The 18003-nt window shown below is 42.9% G+C and overlaps 1 protein-coding gene across 13 annotated transcripts in view; it reads left to right on the forward strand.

Moving 5' to 3' along the window:
* The window catches only part of LOC109409579 (organic cation transporter protein), a 301524-nt gene that overhangs the window by 260978 nt on the left and 22543 nt on the right, over positions 1-18003 (forward strand). For 11 of the 13 annotated variants that reach the window (XM_062843046.1, XM_062843047.1, XM_062843048.1 and 8 more), the window contains 5 exons: positions 2340-2824; positions 7956-8099; positions 8299-8551; positions 16993-17260; positions 17603-17903. In XM_062843046.1, the coding sequence (XP_062699030.1) occupies positions 2340-2824; positions 7956-8099; positions 8299-8551; positions 16993-17260; positions 17603-17903 (1451 nt within the window). The remainder of the gene's footprint in view (positions 1-2339; positions 2825-7955; positions 8100-8298; positions 8552-16992; positions 17261-17602; positions 17904-18003) is intronic. The other 2 variants (XM_029876403.2, XM_062843055.1) reach the window with 1 other exon arrangement.

Raw genomic sequence — 18003 nt, forward strand, 5'->3', positions numbered from 1 at the left:
GTTGTCCTGGATGTTTCCTAAGCCAGTAGCCACGATCGAATACTAAAAATCTCGCAAAACGAGCTACGAAATTTTCCGGTAAATAAAAAAAAACTGATTGTTTTTAACAAGTTCCACTTGTAACTAGTTTAAAACTACACGTGCAGATTTGACATTTTTCCTGTAGACAGAACACAGTGGGCAAAATCGTATTGAAAATTGAATAAATTTTCATTAAAATAAAATTTTTACCTTAATATTTTTTACAAAACAAATTGTTAGGTTTATTATCTTCAACGAATTTTTCAGATTTTTTAGAGGTTATGTCAATTTATTAATTAATGGACATTTAACGCATTTAATTGACGGCAGCAGATAGCGAGCACTGTGTGGATATTGCAGTACTTAAAAAAAGAGATTTGCGCAAATGTGCACGCACCATTCGGATACCATAGGCCGCATTTGTTTAAGTAATATTATGTTTCATGGTAATGTTAACGAAATAATCCACATTCCATGCAGTTACTTACCATTTTTTGCTGTTTTCAATCATTAGATAGATTTGGAATTGATTAAAAAATTTGATGCTTCGACTGCACAACAAATGGTCCTGCAAAAATTAATTTATGGAGATGTTTGTAATAAGAAACTGCGTGAAAAATTATTTCGATTGAAGACTCGCTTTTGCCCACTGTGCAGCATACGGCATGCTATTAAAAGCAATATGGCGCAAAGTTTTATCATAAAATTTGCCAATTTTCTGCCGCATTATGACAACATTCGAAGAGCGCGTCAAAAATACAGAATTAGAATATACTTTAAAGCGATAAATTTGAAGTCGCAAAGAATTTCATGATCTGAATTCATGTGAATTTTAGCAGTACTTGGCAAAGTATTCTTCAACGAGTCCATTTTATGAATGAAACGAAGATATTGACAGTGAACAATTCAATCACTAACTCTGATTGACAGCTGATCAGGTGTCGAATTAGTCACTGCCAATCAAAGTTTTTTCTATGTTATAATGGAGTTACGAGTCAAAAACATTTAGAACTTGATTATGTTTTATATAGACTCCGCCTCTTGCGCTTTTTTCGTCGCAAATCTGTTGTAAGTCAGGTGACTAGTTCAAAAGCCATAACATCAAAAGTGGTTGTAAATGAATGCATTGAACTTGATAACGATTACGTGTGTTGCTTGGGTACACCGTGAACTAGATATCACGTTTTCTAGAACGCCCATATTGACAGCTGGAACTAGTTCCAGTTCACGGTGTATATTTGCTTGTTCTCATATTTGCGATTGTTTGTTCACGTTTATCAGAACGGTTTTCTGAGCGTGTATGACTGGAATCTTCAGCAGGTGAAATCGCATTGCACGCAGTATCAGTTCTTGATACTTGCAGAAAAATTGGGTGCAGGCGTGGTTGTTGACTATGCCCGCCTTCCAAGGACAAAGAGAGTGATTAGGCTACCCGGGAAGCTGGCAAAGGCGTACTACCTTGGTGGACTCCCCAAAGAGTGTGTCATCGATGTTCGTTGCTGCTAGCCAGTTGCTGCGTTGCTGCTGATCAGTCTAATACACAACTTTTGAAATATGCCCATTTTTTAGTATTTGGTTCCTAAGCATCTGATATTGTTTTCAAACAGTTTTCTAAACATGGGTATTTTCAAGAGTACCTATTTCTGCGTGATTCCTATGCATTGATAAGCTTCCATCCAAATTCGTTAAGCTCAAATAATTTGAGGAAAAATTGATTTATTTTAGAAATTGTGGGCAATTATGAGGCATCGCATGTACGTAACCAATCAATTTGAGATATCCTGTATGATTACCATCTCCTTATTGTAGCCTTATCTTAAAAGGACGGATTCATTATCAATATTGCACCAAAAATTATTAGAAAACGAAAAAAATAAATTTTCGCATTTTTTTATGGAACATACTGTAATGCGGTAGAATCAGCCGTACTGATTTGCATTTTTGTCGAACGTTTATAGGCTGTTTGTGACACATTTAGACATTTTCCCTTGCCATTTATATAGATGCATCACCGGATGAATGTTTATTCTCACGATTCAATTAGTTTCACCCAACCGACAACATGATGACAAGTATGTGGCGAGCGCCGCCAGTTTTTGTGCGAATTCCACCACCCACGGCACAGTCAACAAGCTATTCCACTGTATACATGTTATGAATCTGCTGCAGCTATTTTTTCTAGACGATTTCCTGTGAATGATGAGCATTTGCCCCGGCACATTTTACCGACTTGAATGTGAATGTATAATCAATATGCCTTTGTATTTAAATTCCAATTAAATTCTAAATCAATCTTCCTCTCCACATTTCTTTCGCAGTGAAGATGTTCAAATCGAAAAACTCCTCAGCATCAGACACATCGGCTGCACCTATCTCGCGGGACAATGAACAGCATTCGACGACAGCGTTGAACCTCAACACCTCAGCCGTGCCACTCGGCAACAGCAGAAGCAGCAGCACCAGCAACAGTCCAACTCCGAACAGTCCAACCTCGAACAGCGCCAGCAATAGGATGAAGAACGCCACCACCCTGACGACAGTCACCACCCCCAACAACAACAGTAGCAACAGTAACAACAACAATCACAACAACGCCACCACGGTCACCAGTGCCGGCAGTGGCGGAAACAGCAGCAACCGAGGCAAAAAGACACCCCACGGGAAGCATAAAAACCCCGACGAGGAATGCGACATCATCGGGGACCTGATAGGCGACTACGGCAAGTGGCAGTTTGTGATGACCTTCCTGCTGTCGCTGTTCCAGGTGCCCAACACGTTCCACATCTACTCGCCCACGTTTCAGGTGCGTTGTGTTTACGAAATGTTAATATTATCCTTCCAACTACCCCGGGGGTCCATCAAGGACGTGTGTGTGCACTGCGCACATACAGCAGCCACTAACTGGCTGGCGAGAGCACACCACCGTAGGGAATGTGGGCATCACGGGAGACGTAATAATTGGGTTGACGCCGTGTACGTTAGTGTACCGACGGGCAAGGTTAACCACTGTGGTGTTTGCTCCTAGGGCATAAAGTGGCTGCATTTGCGTCGGTTATGATAGGCAGGATGTCTACCATACGAAGAAAAGTAGACGGATATTTCATAATTCCATTTGTAGTGTGCTTCCTTCGTAGTCTCATATCTTGAGGCTCAATCCTTTTAAGTTTTGTAAAAGTCCAAGAATAATGGTCTTGTCGGTTGTTAAAAGATTATCGACTGGGCTGTAGAAAAACCAGTGAACGACTAGATCCGATTATTACTTATACTTCCCATAGAATTCGAATTCCCTTAAATTCCATTTCTAAGGGAAAATATAACATTTGTATCGAAAGATGTTGAACACATGCTTAATCTTACACTTCCTACCGTTGAACGATTCTTGCTAATTGTTACAAATTTGCAAGGTTTTCATTTAGAAATTTCATGGGAGTTTCAGAAGGGTTTTGGAGGGGTTCGCGGAATGTTTCAGAGGAGTTTCAAAGTGTATCTAAGATTTTTAGGCACTTTCAAGAGGGTTCCGGGGATTCAAGGAGATTTATGGGACTTTCAAGGAAATTTCAGGGGATCCTCAGAGGGTTTCAATTCAAGGCTTTTCAAAACGTTTCAGAATTTCAAGTGATATCATGGATATGAAGCGCCCCATAAACACCATGAAACCTCCGGACACACCCCTGGAACGCACCTGAAATCCCATTAGAATCTCCATAACATCCCTCGAAGTTAACTATCTACAAAACGCTAATTAGACCGGTAGTCCTCTATGGGTACGAAGCATGGACCCTACGTGCAGAGGACCAACACGCCCTTGGAGTTTTCGAACGGAAGGTGTTGCGTACCATCTACGGTGGAGTGCAGATGGCAGACGGGACTTTTGTTTTCCTTCTAAACCATAGGGGGATAATCTGCAAACAGACACCCTAATATCAAGGAAAGGGTAGTGTGGGGCTGAGGCCGTCTTCTACAACAATAGTAAAAGCCAGGACTACTCTCTCCTCGTACCCACTAAACACATTCCTATGGTCGCCAAAACCTACGTTTCTCCGGAACCACTAAGAAGGTATTGCTTCAGAGAGGGGCCAGTGCACATCGCACCCTCAAGGTTAGCTGTGTAGCCTAGCAGCAACGAACATCGATGACTCGCTCTGGAGAGTCCATCACGGTAGCATGCTGGCGTTTAGCTAGCTTCCCGAGTGGTCCTCGACTCCCTTTGTCCTCGGAAAGCGGGTAGGGTCAACCCTGCCTGCACCCAACTGCTTTGCAGACATCAAGAAAGGGGACGCCTTTCCAACCGCGGGCTCGAATCCAACCCAGTAGACCGACGCGTCACGACAGCACCGCTACCGGGATTTCTTCTCCGTGGCCACTTAATCGCTGTAAGGGTCGATCTTGACCGCAGGGCACCGGTATGACCTACGAAGCCGACTTCGAACCCCTGGACCACCTCTTGTACTGCATCTGGACTAGCCATTCTCCGAGTCCACGCGCCACCCCCTCTGTAGCTCCCAGACGATATGGGTGATAGCCGTTGAAACGGCGTTCCAGCCAAACTCATTCCTACACATCCCCTTGGACCAAATTGTCCGGAGTTGTGTCCTCCCCGCATGTTGCAAGCATGCGGTCACGCATTGTGCGAAAACGCGGGCACACGAACGAAACGTGCTCCGCCGTTTCCTCTAAACCATTGCACACTGGGCATTCGGGAGAATCCGCATGCCCGAAACGGTGTCGGAAGCAACCATGGCCTGTAAGGACCTGTGTCAGGTGAAACGTAACTTCCCCATGGTGCCTATTTATTCAACTATCTACCCTGGGTATCAACCTATGGGCCCACCTTTCTTTGGTGGAACTGTCCCACGCGCGCTGCCAGTTGACTTACTGATAAGGATGCTGATAGGCACCATACTAGTAATGACGCAGAGAGCTTCGTGTGACACGGTACGGCACGCGCTCGCAACCCTCAGGTACATAAGCCTGTAAGTACTTTCCAGCTTGCGTCGGTAATGGCAGACGGGACATGGAGAAGACGAATGAACCACGTGCTGCATCAGCTGCTGAGAGAACCAACCATCGTGCACACCGCGAAAATCGGGAGGCTACGGTGGGCCCCCTGAAAACCTTTGGAGCACAACCTTAAATAAACCTCGAAATAAACTCTATGAAACAACCTTGAAACCCTCTGAAATCCCCTTGAACACCCTTTCAACGCCCCTGGTCCCTACAACGCTCTTGAAACTTTCTGAAACCTCCTGGAACATCCCTGGAACATCCCTAAGACTCCCTGAAATCTAATGAGACGCGAATGAAGCCCACTGAGACCCTCAGAAACAACCCAAGAACGCCTCCAAAATGGTCTGTAACCCCATGGTACGCCCATGATACCCCTCTTAAATCCACCTAAAACACCTCTGGAACATCCCTGCAACACTCTGAAATCCCATGGAGCGTCAAGCCCTTGGCACCCGAGGAACGCTTCTGAAACCCTCTGAAACTCCAGGGAACCCTCTGAAACTCCAGGGAACCCTCTGATCACTCCTCATACCCCAAGAATGCTCTTCTGGAACGCCCCTGGGACCCCCTGAAGTCCCCTAAAGCCCCATGGAACGCCCCAGAAAGAAACCCTCTTATGTCTCCTGGAACACCCCTGGGACCCTCTGAAATCCCCTACTTGAAAGTTCCTGGAACGTTGGAGCCTCTTGCATCACCTCTGGAACGTCCCTGAAACTTCCTGAAATCCCCATGAAACCCCTCAGACCCCTAGGAACAGCCCTGGAACGTATCTGAAACGCCCTGAAACGCCATAGAACGCCCAAAAACCGCCTTCTCCCCCGGAACATCCCTGAAACATCCCATGGAACGCCCATATAGTCTCCCTAAGACCTCTAAAATTTCGTGGAACACTCCTGGAAGGCCCCTGAAACCTCCTGACCACCCCTGATACTCCTTGAACCTCATGAAACTCCCTCGATGTGTCACTTGACCAGTACCGAGGTCAAGGGGTTCAAAACACGCTTGATCTTTAACGGAATCTGTGAGACACCCTTCACAATAATTTGGCCTATGCGCGTTAATTCAGGGCTTTGACTTTCTTTTGCATGCAAACCAAAACTCGTCAAGTTAGGATGTAATTCCTGCCCTAGGCTTTCGCAGACGAGGGCGGATATCGAAAGAGTTGGCTGTGCGCGTAGAAAAAGCGACATTTAAAGTCTATGGTGGTGGCCGAGAAGGACCAAGATTAACTTATGGCAATGGCGGCAGCAACCCGTGAAGCTGAAGAGGCCAAAGTCTATCCAGTCTATCATTTGCGGGTAGCTCAAATGTTACGCCTGCTGCGATTGGTCATGCCAAGTAAAGCCTGTAAAACACCATCAGGTGAGGAGCTACCAGTCAATGCTCGCAATGATCGCAATCCTGTGAAGGGCAAAATGCCGGAAAGTCGGATCCCAGTCAATTATCTCGGAAACCTAGGAATAAGGGTGGGCCTGGAATAGCCGGCTCGTCCCGCATCGTAGGAAACAAGGAGTTGCGAACATTGGTAGGTCCGCGGCACAAAAGGATGTGGTGGACCAGGGAGAGGACGCCTCTTGAACCATGGAAGATAAGAAGAAGTAGAGGAAAATTAGTCGGAGGAACAGGAGTACAGTTGATTGATTGATTTGTCTTTAGGAGTACAACTACAAGACGGAAGTCTTGAAGGCGATGAGGAGCGATCTACTACCTATGAGGGCTTCGTGGTAGACCAAAGTAAACGTAGTTTTCTTCTGTTATGCGCCTCCGCGGTGGCCGATCGATCAGTTCACGCAGACACTGGACTGTATGACGACCGTGCTAACAGGGCGAAGGTCGGTGGTAATAGCGGGTGACTTTAATGCCTGCGCCGTGGAATGGGGAAGCCGTTTCACGAACCTGCGGAGTCAGCGATCCTCCATAGATACAGTGGAACTGTCTCGGATGATGCCCAACAGCTCTGTGGTGTATGCCAGTTAGCACGAGACTACGTCCCGACAGCTATCGCGGTAAGCTGTAAAGTACGTTCCTAAGTGCGTGCTGTATAACACGATGCACTTTGTGTCATCACCGATATAATCTTATCAGCATAGGATTTCAAGTTTTTTGAAATGCGTGGTTCAATGGGCATACGCAAGACCGTCGGGTTGGCTCCAATGACCAAATGGCAGCGTGCGTGGCGGATCCACCAGTCGCGCAGGTACTTCCGGCCCATGGCTGCTTTAGACAGTATCTACAGTGTTCTGGTCCTACGGGTTCTCCCTAGTACACGGTTATACCAGTTTTGAGAAATCATAAACACGTTTTGTTCCTGAGTTCACGGTTTCGTACAGTACGTGACCACATGCTTGCCACATCCGGTGGAGACACGACTCTGGACAATCTTGTCCAAAGAATGTTTGCAGATGTTTTCGGTGGAATGCCGTTTCATTGGCTATCGTATATATCGTTTTGGAACTACAGATGAGGTGGAGTGTAGACTCGAGGATCCAGGGTAGATCCGGGGTAGGCGGAGGTATTAGTAGACAAATATGGAGCCCCTACTACTTTTGACCATCTTATTCTTTCCGTTCAACAAAAAGTTGGTTTGCACTAAGAATAATCTTCCAAAATTACAAACTGCACAAATGGGGTAAACATGTCACATGTATGTAGGCACGGTAGTCTGTATTCGTAGACATTTTTTATATTGCCTTAACTACGCAAATCTTGTATAAATGTCCAAAGCTAGCGATAAACGTAGTCCCATTCTGCAATTGAATTAGCGTACCCACTACACCGTTCCATTCCCACCTGAATGCGATAATTAAAAGGATGACAGTAATCACAGTTGCTTTATCCTGTCCTTTCTTTCATTCCATGCTGCTGCTGTTCGCCACCACGCCACAACGGACGTGCTCCGAAATGCTCGCAATTTGGTTTCGTCCCAGGCAGCAGAAAAAAGCCACTGGTGCCGACGGCCGTCGCATCTCAACGACATCTCGGTCGACCTGTGGCGGAACGTGACCGAGCAGCGGGAAAACTGCCGGATACTGAACTACGACTGGAACTCGGTTGGATCGGAACAGACGCTGGTAGGTACCTGTCGGGTGAAATTCTATAGTTGTGGTACCGTGAAACGGGGTGATGTTAATCATCGTCACCTACACTCCAGCTAATTAGCCCGCATGAATAATAGCAATTAGCTATCTCAGCGAGGTTGCGCTCGTAATACTAATCATTGAATGTCATCTTCTCTGTTTCTTCCCGTTTTTTTGGCAATCCGAAACGTAGCGAAATCTGAGCATACCGGGCAATCTGTCACATGTGGGTTGCAGCTCGTGGGAGTTCGATCTCAACGATAATCTCGGCAACACGTGGGCCTCCGAGTGGAGTCTGGTGTGCGACAAGGAATACCTGAAGGATGTGGCGGAGATGTTCTTCCTGGTCGGAGTGGCCACCGGAGGCATTACCAGTGGGGTGCTATCGGATAAGTTCGGGCGGAAGAAGATGCTGTTCATTTCGGCTGTTCTGCAGGCGATATTTGGTAGGTAGTAGGTAGTAAGTGCTTTAGGTTTAAATATTGGCATGTCCTGGTAACGATTAAAATGACGGGCTTGGTGGTCTAGTGGCATCCGCTTCTGATCCGTATGAAGAAGGTCCTTGGTTCAATCTCTGGCCCGTCCCTTTCCTCTTATTTTTTAACTTTCTATAACATTAGCGTGCACAGGGGTGGTAAGGGGGCAGTTGCCTCCCCTTTTATAAACAAAAATCTAAGGGGCTGTTCATAAACCACGTAGACCAAAATTTGGCCATTTCAGAGGTGTCGGCACCGCTCAAACGTCGAATTTTCTGTGAGAGTAAGCAGGCCAGCATAAATTCATGCAGACTAATTGAATTATATTGCCATCAAATGCAGCATACTGACATCATGCAACATCTTCAAATTCCATGCACCATCTGAACATCTCATCTCATATGTCATCTAAGCATTTAATTCATATGAATTTTATAGTCTCCATTTTGGCTCCAAATTGTATTCCATGTGCCTGGTCCATGTTGACTTCCGTACCACATTAAATTCTATGCACTATTTTTGGAATTCTTGCACCTTCCATCTAACCATGCAATGTAGATCTCGAGAATCACCATTGACAGTTGACACACGCAATTTATTAGTATTCCATGCACATTAAGGTGCCCACACTTGTATGAAAAACAAAAAATCGATAAATGCCAAGTCTTTCCTCTTAAATCAGTTGTTTTGGACTCCCAGAAGCTACGTTCAAAATTTCAGCAAAATCAATTAAGCCTAAGGGGGCGCTCAAAACGCTTGAAATTTGTATGGAAAAACTTGGCCAAATGTATGCAGAAATTTTAAATTTTCGAATTTTGCCACTAGGTGGCGCTATAAGCGTTCAATAATCAAATGATAGTATTGTAGGTGACTATATGCCAAAGAACTTTGTCGAACACCGCAAGGTGATCCAACGTCTGTGAAAAAAGCTATACCCTACAGAGCAAAAATTTCTTAAATTTACACCCGACGTAAACAAATTTGACTCATAAGTTTCTATTCCATCTCACTGAATTTTACATGAAACAATTTCTTGTGTGGAATGTTGAACACAAGCTTCATATTGAGAGCGACCTGTAAATTTAAAAACTAATGGAAAAATGTGTGTGATAAAACGGGGTCCTTTTGTTACAGGTGATATGATGTAACATTTTTTAACTGTTTAGGTAAAGTGAGGATACACTTTATTGTTGTTTTCCAATGCATATAAAGGAATAATATCAATAATGAAATCTCAATACTTTGCCTCACTTTGCCTAGGGAGTAACTTTTTTCACAGCCGTCGGATCACTTCGCGGTCTTCGACAAAGTTCTTTGGCATATAGTCATCTACAATAATACAAATACGTTTATTGAACGCTTACAGCGCACCCTGCGGCAAAATTCAAAAACTTGAATTTTCTGCTTACTTTTGGCCAAGTTTTCCCATACAAACTTCAAGCGTTTCGAGCGCCCCCTTAGCCTTGATCGATTTTGCTCAAATTTTGAACGTAGCCCCTGAGAACTACGACTGATTTAGAAGGTAAGACCTGGCATTTTTTTAAATTATTGTTTTTCATATAAGTGTGGGCCACCCTAATGCACATCCATGATGTTCACAGAATCATTTAGGCATCCATGCAGCTCACGCACCATCTTTTATCCCATTAGTGATGTCAGCACCACGAGAATAACTAAATAACGATGACGAGTAATACAGCACAATAACAGCATGCACCTTCTTAAAAGCTTTCCTTGCTCCATCATAATGTCCACAGAATCATTCAGGCATCCACGCACTATGCTGATCTCATGCACTGTCTTTTAATCAATTAGGTATCTAATGCACCATATACTGATGATATCATGCACCATCATTATTTTTTGCACCTATTCGTGCACCTAACTATGCAAACTGTTGATAATCACTGAATAACGATGACAACTAATGCAGCATACTAGCATCATGCGCCTTCTTTATTTCCATGCACCGTTTCGGCATTCACCTACATATATCGTCTAGGCATCTCATGCATAATTATGATGTGGTTCATATTTGAAATCCATGTACCATTTTAGCATTTCGCATACAAAATAGCATTCCATGTACCTAGACCATGTTGACTTCCACGCCACATTGAGTTTTCTGCACCATTTTTGCAATTCGTGACATCACGCATCTTCTACCACCATGATGTTCATAGAATCATCTAAGCACCTTCTCATGCACCATCTTTAAATCAATTATATGTGTAATGTGAAATCATTTACCTTTAGTTAAATTTCATGTACTACCAAAGCTTTTCAAGCGCAATCGTGGCGTTCACTATATCAACAAGGCATCTATAGCACAATTATTATTATTATTTGACGTTCCTTTAGATCATTAATGTAAATAATGTACCAAATTCACATCACACACCTATTTAAAATTTAAGGGCCCATATAGCCGAGGCGGTAAACGCACGGGTATTCGGCATGACCATGCTGAGGGTGACGGGTTCGATTCCCGGTCGGTCCAGGATCTTTTCGCAAAGGAAATTTCCTTGACTTCCTTGGGCATAGAGTATCTTCGTGCCTGCCACACGATATACACATGCAAAATGGTCATTGGCAGAGGAAGCTCTCAGCTAAAAACTGTGGAAGTGCTCATAGAACACTAAGCTGAGAAGCAGGCTTTGTCCCAGTGAGGACATTACGCCAAGAAGAAGAAGAAGAACCTATTTAAAATTCTATGCACCTTCTTGGTGTTCATTGTATAATCCTGGCATCTTATATGCCACACTTGACTTTTACGCACCATTTTTGAATTTCGTGCATCAAAATAGCATTCCGTGGACCATCTTCAGAATCATTAAACCACCTGGAAGAATTCCCGGAGGAATCCGTGGAGAAATCCCTGGAGGAACTTAAAGAGGAATCTTTAAAGGACCTTCTGGAGGACTCCTGGAACGCGTTACTAAAGGAATGCTTAATGGCACAAATTTCCCAAGTGGAGGAAAATGGAGGAAACGATTGGAAGTATTCTTGGAGGAAACTCTCAAAAAGTCCTGAATGAGTCCCTAAAGGAATTTATAAAGAAATTCCTGTAGAATTTACTGAAGGAACTGCTGGCGAAAATATTGAAGAAATTCCACGAAGAATCCGTACAGGAATTCCAGGAGGAAATCCTGGAGGAATTCCAGGAGAAATCCCTGGAGGAATTTATGAAGGAATCTCTAGAGGCATTCCTAACGAAATCCTTGAAAATTTTCCTAGATGAATCCTCAGAGGAATTTCTGAAAGAATTCCTGCGGATATTTCTGGAGGAATTCATGGAGAAATTAATGGAGGAATTTCTGGAGGAATTTCTAGAGGAATATTTCAAGGAAGTCCTGAAAGAACTTTTGGAGGAATATTGGAAGAAATTCCTGGAGGAGTTCATTGAAGAATTCTTGGAGGAATTCCTGGAGACAACTCTGGGGGAATTCATGGAGGAAACGCTGGAGAAATTCTGAGAGAATTTCTTGCAGGAATTCCTGGAGAAATCCTTGGCGGAATCATTGGAGGAATTCCAAGTGAAATTCTTGCAGGAGTTCCTGAAGAAGCCCTGGCGAAATCCCAAGAAGAATTTCTGGAGAAATCCCTGGAGACATTCCTGAAGGAATCATTGGAAGAATGTCTGGGGGTTTCCGTGGAGGAATTCGAGAAGGCATTCCAGGAGGATTTCCAGAAGTAATTACTGGAGGAATCCCTATAGGCATTCCAAAAGGAATTGTTGGGAGAATTGCTGAAGGAAGCTCTGAAAAATTCTTGGAGAAATCCTGGTGGAATCCCTGGATGAATCCATGAATTAATTCCTGGAAGAATCCGTGGAGATATTCCTAGAGAAATTGATATAGGAAATGCTGGATAAATTCCTCAAGCAATTTCTGGAAGAATTCCTGGAGGAATTTTTGTAGAAATTACCCAAGGAACTCATTGACGAATCCCGGGAGGAGTTTCTGGAGAAATCGCTGGAGGAGTTCCTGAAGAAATCTCTGGAGGAATCCCTAGAGGAATTTCTGGAGGAAAACGTGGAAGCATTCCAGAAGGAATTCCTGGAGGATTTTCAGGAGGAATCCCTGAAGGAATCTTTTTGAGGAATCCCTGGAAGAATTACAGGATAAATCCCTGAAGGAATTTCTGAAAGAATCCCTGTAGGCATTCTGGGAAGAATTTTGGAGGAATTCCTGCATAAATTCATGGAGGAATTCTTAGAGAAATTGTTGGAGCAATCCGTGGAGGCATTCAGGAGACATTCTTAGAGAATTTTCAGGTGGAATCCTTGCAGGAATCTCTGGAAAGTTTCTGCAGAAATCTCTAGTATAATCCTTGGAGGAATTTCTGAAGGAATCCGTGAAGGAATTCCTGGAACTATCCCTGGAAGAACTTCAGGAGGAATCTTTTGAAGAAATTCGAGAAAAATTTCTGGAAGAATTTCTGGAGGAGTCCCTGGAGGAATATCTGCCAGAATACCCGAAGAAATCCCTGGAGGAATATCTGCAAGAATTCCGAGAGAAATTCCTGGAGGATTCCTTTTAGAATTTCAGCAGGAATCCTTGAAGGAATTTCTTTAGGAAATCCTGGAATCTGTAGAGAAATTCCTAGAGGCACTCCTACAGTAATCCTTGGATGAATCTCTGGAGGAAGCTCTGGAAAATTCCTGGAAAAATCCCTGGTGGAATCCATTGAGGAATTCCTAAATGAATCCGTGAAGGAATTCTAGGATGAATCCCTGGAGAAATTTCTAGAGGAATCTCTGAAGGTATTTCTGGAGGATTTCCTGGAGCCATTTCCAAAGGAAGCCGTGGAAGGCTTCCTTGAGGAATCCGCGGAGGAATTCCTAGCTAGAAGAATCTTTGAAGGTAATTCTACATAAATTTCTGAAGGAATCCTAGGAAGAGTCAATAAAAGAATTTCAGGAAGAATCCATGGAGAATTTTTTGGAGAAATTCCTATTGCATTTCCTGGAGATATTTCTGGAAGGATTTCTGAAGATATTTCTGAAGGAATTTCTGGAGGAAATCTTAGAGAAATTCTGGCAGTTATTCCAAGATGATTTTCTGGACGAATCCTTAGAAGAATTTCTGATAATATTTTTGGAGGAGTTCCTTGAGGATTTTCTGGAGAAATTTTTCAGAAGGACTTTTTTTTTAAATTTCTGAAGAAATTAATGGATGTATCCCTGTAGAAGTTCCTTAAGAAATTCCTGTAGAAAGTCCTGGAGGAATCCATGGAAGAATCCCTGAAAGAATTCCTTGAGGAGTTCTTGGAGGAATTCCTGGAAGACTACAAGGAAAAATTTCTTTTTGATTTTCTGGAGGAATTCCTAGAGAAAATCGTGAAGGTATTTTGGCAGAAACTCTTTAAGGATTTTCTGGAGAAATCCCTGGTGGTATTCCTGGAGGATTTTTTGGAGGAATTCCTGGATAAGTATCTGGGGGAATTCCTGGAGGAATCCTTTGATGAGTTTCTGGAACAAATTTCTAAAGCTTTAAGAAGAATTTTCTAGAGGAGCTCCTCGAGGAATTTCTCAAAGAATTCCTTTAAGAATATCTAGAAGTATTTTTGATGAATTTCTGGAGATATTAATGGATGAATCCCTGGAGGATTCCATGGAATAATCCCTGGAGGCATCCTGGAGGAATTTTGGGAGGAATTCCAGGAAGAATTCAGTAGAATTCCTGGAGGAATTTTTGGGGCAATTCATGCACGAATGCTTGGATGAATCCTGGAGAAATTTCTGGAGGAATCTCTGTAGATTGTAACAAGGACTTCGATAGATTTTTTTTATCTAAGAATTCTGACTCAATCTATGGAGCTTCTTTAATTCTTTAATTCTCGATTAAAACTCTTTCACAACACTTTTATATTTAATTTTATATAATCGATAATTTCCCAGGTAACATTTTGATGCTGTGCAAACGTTTCTCCAACTATTTTTAATCAGCCTTCATTTGAACAAAAGCTGAGCACATAAGGTATAATTCTTTATTCAGCTCCTAAACATCTAAATTTGGTGATTTTATTCAACCTTTAGCTGATCAAAGATTCATTGAAAAGCTGATTTAAGGCTTAACTAGCACTTAATCAGCATTCAATTAAATTTATTAGTTGTGTAAAAAGCACCTACACCACACACAATTGTATACATATCCTCGAAAACAAGAGTTGTGTCTGAATAGTCGAGGTAATAAGTTGAATTAAGTCTGTATTGAGGCTGATGAAGCGATGTGGATTTCACAAGAACCATGCTGGGGTCAGCTGTCAAAAAATATTTGATTAAAGGTTGAACAACAGATGGTTAATTCTGCATGTTGTTGGTGTATGTTTCAAAGCTGGTTACGCAGATGAATAATATTCTAGTATTCTATTCAACTTGATATTTAGCCATCTATGTATTGCTGATTAAAGAGGTTGAACAAGTCATACTTCAAACCAATACTCAACTGTCATTGTGTTCAGCCATTGACACCATTAGCCAGTTATTCTTCAGCTCTTTAACTTTCAGCATTCATTGTTTCTTGGGTTTCTTGATTTTTTTCCATTTTATATGTTACGTTTATCAAACTCCACAAGAGTCGAGATAATGACTTCATAATAAAGCTTTGCATTGCCTTGAAATCATCACATTCCGAAGCCTCCTCCAGAATATCAGAATGAAGCACTTGGCGATGTTAGCTCCACAGCATATTGAAACCCCTTCTTGGGAATTCGTATTGCGTGTAACACCATGATTCTATTTTGCACCATGATCATAAATTACACCATCATTGTTAGTGCCCCTAAACAAGATCCCTGCGCACGCTAATGTTGTATATACTTTACTTTCTCCCTCCTCTCTACATACGAGTAGTAGTGTACAGTGTCGGACAAAACAATAAGACCACTGGTCATATTTCATACAAATTGGCAAAGTTTGGCGATATGGTACTCGGTTTCTAGTACCATCTACCCTCGTTGGTTTGACCGCATCTACTGTGAACACTTTTTATTTTGACCCCCGCTAATCTGCACATCGTTCAAATTAAGAATGGTTCAAAAGTCATTCTGTTGATGGAACGGGGCGAAACGGAACGTAGAATTAAAAAAAAAACATCAAAAAAGTTGCCAGTACTGTGTTTTACGTCGCCTACAGGGTTGCTAGAGATTCAAGCTAAAAAAAACGAACCCCGTTGGTTTGCATGAGGTGTCGTTCAAACCAACGGGGGAAGACGGCAAACCGATTTGGCTGAAATTTTGGCAGCCGGCATGGATTTACGGGAGTTTTGAATTGTATTAAATTGGCTGAATTATGCCCACTACACCCGATTCTTTTTTTTGCACGGGTCAGGTTTTTGCTATAACTTAGTCAATTTTGAACCGATTCTCATGAAATTCTGTGCACATGTAGCCACGAATAGTACTTATGCTATGGGAATGGCTAAGCAGTCTCGAGGAAGTCAAACGATACTATTTGATTTTACCCAACGTTGGTCTTCTTCAGGGGTCAAATTGAAAATTTTCAATTTAACAGTTGCAAACAGAAAACTAACCAGTGCCTAAAACAAGTGGAAGAATTAGTGAGAAAATAGAAATTAGCTACGAATCACTAATTCACCACCATGATGCACAAAGTAGTTAACCAGACCCCGACAGTTCTATGCAGAAAATTTGACGATAATAGTGATTAATCCCTGAAGAAGACCAAAAAAGTGGTCCAAACGTTGGGTAAAATCAAACAGTATCGTTTGATTTCCTCGAGATTGCTTAGCCGTTTCCGTAGCATAACTATCCCATTTAGTCGAACCCTCCCAATCCATTCACGATTGGTACTATCTGTGTACGAAAAATAAAGTAAATTTGATCAGAATTGAATGAATTCTAGCAAAAAAGAATAAGTTGTACTTCCAAAGTTACAGATATACGTTGCGACAGAACAGTAACACCAGATTTTTAAGATTGTTATTTGTGGTCGATTCAATAAAATTGTCCCCAAGTTTAAAAGTCATCCTTGATTTTAGTAATCATCAAGCATCAGATATTCTGATATATCCATTGGTAATGGCAATCTGAAAGTGGTCTTATTATTTTGTCGCTTCGTATATCTGTAATATTTGATGTAGTGAACAGAACTCAATCAATTAAATATGAAAATTCATGTAACTCCATGACGGCTGGCAAAATTTCAGCGGAATCGGTTCACTAGAAATCGAGCACATCGTCACAATTCACATCGTCATACTTGGCCATTTAGTATGAAAAATGGCTGATGGTCTTACTGTTTTGTCCGACACTGTATTTTCACATGTTCATAGCCATCGCCAGACACCCTTACCAGCCCTCGGCCCTTAAGAGCCTACGACGTAGCTCATGAACAAGCCCTACACTTAAGTCGTGCAGCACATTGTAATCATCTTTACAATTTCCAGGCCTCGCATTGTACTTTGTGGATTCCTTGGAATTCCTCCTAATTCTGCGCGCTCTACTTGGAATCGTATCCGTCTCGGTAACCTACGCAGGACTGATTCTTGCCATCGAGTACGTAGACGGCAAGTGGAGAACCATCGCCGGAATGTACAACCTGTTTCCCCTTCCGGTATCGTACATCATGATCTCGGGCATCGCCTATTTGACACAGGACTTCCGAAGTCTGCAGCTCTGTATTGGATTACCGGGAGTGTTTCTATGTTTCTTGTGGTAAGTACAAGCGACGAGAGCACCACTTTTAGACGATTAGTAATATCCTCTCCTAAAGATGTTTTCACTCAAAACCAGGAAGAATGCCGACATTTGTAGAGAAAACATTTCCTAACCCGCACAAAACTCCATCAACCAATTATCATCGACTAACGGCGTGTCAGTCAAGCCAGCCAAACCAATTAAGAAGCCGACACAGTCGTAAACCCACTCTCTCCGTAACCCCCACGCAAACCCAGTACCCGCATGATAATCCATTCCCAGTCTATAAACAGAAGCAAAATCATTCCCTCCAAAGTGTCTATTTTTAACCCGAACCCATCTCCACGTCGCACGTCACAGGTTCGTACTTCCGGAATCGCCCCGGTGGTTGCTCTGCAAAGGTCGCATCGCCGAGGTGAAGGAAATCGTGCGGAAGGCAGCCGCCTTCAACAACCGACCGCTGCCGGACAATTTGGACAAACTGCTCAAACCCCCAACGGACGAGGAGGAAAACGTGGCCGGCGTGTGTGAACTGTTTCGTTCCAAGTATCTGCGCCTGGTCACGTTCTGCTTCCTGTGCATCTGGTTCACTATGAATCTCGTCTACTACGGACTGGTGCTCAACATGAACAGCTTCGGCGGCAACATCTATTTGAATTCGGTGAGAGCGGGAGCGAGAGCGCGAGCGAGCGAACATTTTTGCGCCAAAAGTTATGCAGCGCATCGCGCGACAGAGAGTTCAAGTGATGTGACAAGACAAG

This window comes from Aedes albopictus, chromosome 3 (assembly GCF_035046485.1).
Source record: "Aedes albopictus strain Foshan chromosome 3, AalbF5, whole genome shotgun sequence".
In the NCBI taxonomy this organism is placed as follows: Eukaryota; Metazoa; Arthropoda; class Insecta; order Diptera; family Culicidae; genus Aedes; species Aedes albopictus.